Source organism: Toxotes jaculatrix, chromosome 3, assembly GCF_017976425.1.
Source record: "Toxotes jaculatrix isolate fToxJac2 chromosome 3, fToxJac2.pri, whole genome shotgun sequence".
NCBI lineage: Eukaryota > Metazoa > Chordata > Actinopteri > Toxotidae > Toxotes > Toxotes jaculatrix.
This window is the reverse complement of record NC_054396.1, coordinates 30,846,124-30,851,392: the sequence shown is the minus strand read 5'-3', so window position 1 is coordinate 30,851,392 and position 5,269 is coordinate 30,846,124. Positions and strand designations below refer to the sequence as shown.

General features: G+C 44.2%; 1 protein-coding gene across 9 annotated transcripts in view; it reads left to right on the top strand.

The window, feature by feature from the left end:
• Window positions 1-276: 276 nt before the first annotated feature.
• khk (ketohexokinase) overlaps window positions 277-5,269 on the top strand; it is a 6,520-nt gene continuing 1,527 nt past the window's right edge. For 2 of the 9 annotated variants that reach the window (XM_041034239.1, XM_041034238.1), the window contains exons 1-5: window positions 277-455; window positions 1,836-1,952; window positions 2,748-2,882; window positions 3,077-3,211; window positions 4,848-4,920. In XM_041034239.1, coding sequence (XP_040890173.1) covers window positions 358-455; window positions 1,836-1,952; window positions 2,748-2,882; window positions 3,077-3,211; window positions 4,848-4,920 — 558 coding nt within the window. In that variant the 5' untranslated portion in view covers window positions 277-357. Of the gene's footprint in view, window positions 456-1,498; window positions 1,690-1,835; window positions 2,883-3,076; window positions 3,212-4,847; window positions 4,921-5,269 lie in introns of those variants that run through there. The other 7 variants (XM_041034245.1, XM_041034242.1, XM_041034244.1 and 4 more) reach the window with 5 other exon arrangements.

Sequence of the window (5,269 nt, the reverse complement as noted above, 5' to 3'; positions counted from 1 at the left end):
TTTTTAGTAAGACCTCAAATTGTCACAAAATACATCATTGTATATTAAAAAAAATAAAGTCAAACAATTTACAGGAATCATCTTTAATACTTTTGCCTTGAAAAATGTTGTTCACTGTAAAATATTTGAATGGATGTGGATACTTATTCTTATTCATGATACTTTCAATTACATTTTATTCTTTTTATTCTATTTACCCTGGAACTGCTGCAGCTTCTGTCTGTGAGGCTCTTATTTTATAATCTCTGCTAACAGGAAGTAGCATATCTTCCTGTTGATATTTGTCTCACGATACATGGTGTGTGTGTGTGTGTCAGTGTGTCAAAGTCCAGGCTGCAGCTGAGTGTGTGGATCAACATGGAGCAACAGAAAAAGAAGATTCTCTGCGTTGGCCTGGTTTGTCTCGACATCATCAGCGTGGTCGATAAATATCCTGAAGAAGACACAGACAGAAGGTTAGCATTCAGGTTGATGCTAACAGCTGTTGTTTTTAACACACATGCTAACAGACAATGCAAACTGATGTTAACAGGCTGATGCTAATAGACTGATGCTAACAGGCTGATGCTAACAGGCTGATGCTAACAGATTGATGCTAACAGACTGAGGCTAACAGACTGAGGCTAACAGACTGATGCTAACTGTCTGAGGCTAACAGACTGAGGCTAACAGACTGATGCTAACAGTGGTAGGTCAAACTGCAGCTGACTCAGAGTCTGTTAATCATTGATATGATCATTATTGGAGATGATCTATCAGCAGATGAACAACACGACATGTCGAATGCATGAAGCTCGTCCACACTGATTCTCTGTTGTGTGATTAGCTGACGTCTCACTGTTTCTGTGCGTGTTCTCCTGCTTCTGCTGCAGAACACAGAACTTTCAGCTACATTCATGTTCAGAGTCTCAGTTTTAAACAGCTTCCATCCACCTACAGAAACTGAATTTATAAAACGTCCCTCTGGTGCAGAAAATCCCACAATGTCCCGACATAAAGTGCTGCACTGTATTTCTCTCTGACCATCAGTGTGAAAGAGGTAACTGGACACGTGTCTGTGGACACACTGGACACTTTCCATCATATATAAGTGTGACAGGTCTCTGTTCACTGGCTTTACATTTTTTTGCTGACCTCCACCGTGGATGTGGTGTTTTGACACACGCTTGTTTCATTCTTCGTTTGTTTGTCCATTTTTAATCTGGACTGTGTAAAAATGATCAAACGTGTTTCCAGCAGACGTGATGGAGAAACAGACCAGTGTTGCTGATGCTGCACTCACAGCATCTCCTGAACACGTGTCTTTAACATGACCTCTTTGTACAGACTCTGACATTTAAGGTGTTGTGTCTCTGACTCTTTCTGATTTGGTGCGACAGGTTAGGGTTCGGCTTCCTGCTGCTTCCTGACAGATCAGATTGTGTGTGGGAGGGTTTGACTGAGCTCTGCTGCTTTTTACTGTGTTTACTTCTGTGTTCAGCAGATTGAAAATGATCATAGAAACAGGACGAATCCATAACCAACTGAGGAGGATCCTGACAGGAAGTCTGTTAAACATTAACCTTTATCTGTTTTTACTGTCGTATTTCCGAGCATCAGTCCTGAGCTGTGGATGTTGGCGGCAGGTCGTCACCTCTGAACGTGTCAGACATCATCTGTGTTTAAATCCAGAGTCTTTACATAATCACCGTGGGTTAAGATCAATATTATATATTATTACATGTGATTACATACGAGTGCAGCCTGAGGGTTAACCCTGACTGCCTCTGATATTGAACACTAATAAACGTATTGACCTGCTGATGATGCTGTGATGTAACACCCTGTACTTGCAGGTGTTTGTCGCAGCGATGGCAGCGAGGAGGAAACGCTTCAAACTCCTGCACCGTCCTGTCGCTGCTCGGCGCTTCCTGCGCCTTCATGGGCTCGCTGTCAGCCGGACCTGTGGCCGAGTGAGTACCGATCGTTAGCTTCGCCGCTGTGCTCGTCAGTAACTGATGCTCGTATCGTGAACGTTTTAGTCAGACTGTTTATTTTCCCTGTTTAACGTGTTTATACACACACACACACACACTGCAGATACACACTGCAGATACACACAGCTGTGTTCAAAGTGACACTGATCGTTACTGATCATATCCATGGAAACTGCTGAACTCTCATTGATCGTGCGTCAGAGTTAAGTCCCCGAGTCCTGAAGAGACGAGACATCTGCTTCAAAGTCAGGACGAGATGAAACTGTTAACTGTCTCCTAGTGTCGTTTCTCCTTGTCTCCTCGTTTCCTCCAAAGATCTGATCCGTGGTGGTGAGGACAGAGGAGACGTAAGCAGTTTGTCTAAGTTTCCTGACAGAGACACAGAGAAAGCAGCAGGACAGAATGTCCAGTGATGTCATGTGATGCAGCTTCTTGATAAGAATAATAAATAACAGTAATGATAAGATAATAACAGCAGCCATGTTCATTGAGCAGGATTTATCAGAGGACAGATTTCAGCTGCTCTGAGACACGGAGGCGGGGTCTGAGGAGGCAGACTCCTCCCAGACCCAGGCCGGTAAGATGGTTCAGCAGCAGAGGAGCCTGAGCGCTGAAGGATCTGACTCCTGTTCTACTTTTGGAGAACCACAGTAACCCTATGTCCTGGGAGCTCTGTGTTCTAATGGGGTAACAGGAAAGTATGAAACCACAGCTTTCTGTGTGTGATTTTTATTTTGAAAAGCAAAAATGTAAACACTTTCCTGTCTGTAGTTTTATTTTGGAGGATTTTCACAAGTTCAACATCGACGTGTCTCTGGTGTGTGAACACACTCAGTGTGTCCTTCCAGCCTCTGTGGTCATCAGCAACATCAGCACAGGAAGCCGCACCATCCTGCACATGAACAGGTGTGAACAGGTGTGTGTGTGTGTGTGTGTAACTAACTGCCTACCTCTGTTTCAGGAACGCCATCGTCGCCGCCGTCGCCATGGAGCTGCTCTGCCTCGCTCCTGTTCCACCTATCAGAGCACAGTTTCCTGTGTATCTGGGCTTTTTATTTTTTAAGGACAGAGCTGACGTGTTTCCTGTCTCTCTGGTTCAGTTTCATCATGGCCGACTTTGCGCGGCGTGCGGTCGATGTGTCGGCGGTGGTCTGGCAGGTCCACGGTCAGACTCCATGTGCATGTTGTGTGGTTTGTCAGTCCAACGGATCTCGAACCGTCGTCCTCTCTGACACGTAAGACGACTGACAACCGGCCGGTGTGACACGATGTTCACTAAACACCTCTCTGTCAATCACACCTGGTTACCGTGTCCATGGTAACCAGGTGTGATTGACAAATGCAACAGTCTCCGTTTGTCTTTACGTCCACAGACTCACTGAGGAATGTGTACGACCGTGTGTTTGAATCCACGCTTCACAGTCGTTTTTCATTCACTGAGCAGAAACAGCTGCAGTTTTATCAGACACAACCAGGAACCATCAGGGCCATGTGCTGAGGACTGAAGACAAAACTGTCCTAGGTTTGACTTTGTCTCTGTGTGAACAGGAAGGACAGAGACGAGCTGACGTACGTCACGTGTTCAGTGTTTCTCTCAGCATCATGTTCCTGCTCATCAGTCAAACAGTAAATCTTTAGTTAGTTTTACTTTATGAACAAACATCAGAAAGTTTTCACAGAACCTTCTCGGTTGTCATGGAAACTAAAAGCCATTTACTGTTGATAGGCTACGGCCAAATCTGAGAAATCCAACTTTCTGAGGTGTTTAGTGAACAGTGTGTGATGCACCTGGAGGAAGCATGAACACCTGATCCCAAATCTGGTTAAATCACAGGTGGAGCCACTGCAGAGCGAGGTGTCGACACCCTGAGCGTCAGCGGATCCACCGATTAGACCGAGCAGAAGCAGAGAGGAGGAACATACAGTTCCATTCAGCGGTTTAACAGGGAGATAACTAATTAACCAACTAACCAACGATAACTAACGGCTGTTGGTCTTTATATTAAAAAGCTTCAGTTTAAACGAAAGTGTTCAGATTCTTCTTCTCAGTCTGAGACGTGAACTTTGATTCTCCGGCTGTCGTCTGGTTTTAGATTCATCTCTGAAATGTTTAGATGTGATGATGTCAGCATAAAGACGTGGGGGACAGTCACACTGGTCCTGGGTGGGTTCAGCTACCTGCTCACTGATGGACACCTGAGGTCTGTCTCTTTGTGAAAATCAGTTTGACTTTCCTGATCTTCTTGTGCTGGAGCTGAAAGGGACTCTGGGCCGCTCAGTTTTCCGCGGCTGTTCCTTTAAATCTGTGAGTGAAGCAGCTTTCAGTTCGTTCACTGGGCTTCATCACAAACTGCTCGGTGTTATTCTCAGTTTGAGTCTCTGCAGTGGTTTAATGTTAATTCATTGTTAATTCAGTTAATTTTCACATTTACACTGAAAAATTTCAGTGTTCAGTGATTAAATTTGTGCTTCTAATCTGAAATCTGTGAAAAGTTGACTTCTAAAAATAATCACATCACATTTCATTAACAACAACAACGTCACCTGTCCAGGTGACGGAGACGCTTCGGTTCCTGCCTCAGACACAAACAGGTTCGATCACTCTCGTCTCAGGAAGCTCATTTCTGTTTCCATGGTTTTGGGAGTCAACGTTTCCTGATGGAAACAAAAAATGATAGAAACAGCTTTCACAGTTCCATCTGATTGATCGACTATCTGATTGATCATCAGTCTGATGGATCGTCGAACTGATCGGCACAAAATGTCAAATGTTTTCAGTCATTAATCAACTTTAATTTAAAATTGTTGAAGCAGCAGAAACTGTTTATCTGTTGATTCATGAGAAACAACAACTCTGACCTCGTTGATCAGGAACCTTCCCGATGTCACCGCACAGGATTTTTCCAGAGTCGATCTCCGTCAGTTCAAATGGATCCACTGGGAGGTGAGAGAGAAACCACACGGCTGACGCACAGCAAACTGGACTGAAACCAGTAATATGTTCAAACCCCACAGACATGACGGCCAACAAAAACTGAACCTGACAAACTAAATCCAGTACGACCAACAAACTGACGAGTTAACACAACAAACCTTTATTAACTAAACACGATAAACTTCAAAAACCCAGAGAAATGAAATGAAATCACACAGAGCCTGAAACTCGCTGAGTAAACTGTGGAGCTGAGACCAGACCTGACAAACATTCATTACACCTGACAATATGGACGAGGCTGACAAAGTATCTGCTAACGCTAACCTTAAGCTAACACACCTGTTTGTACCAGAACAGG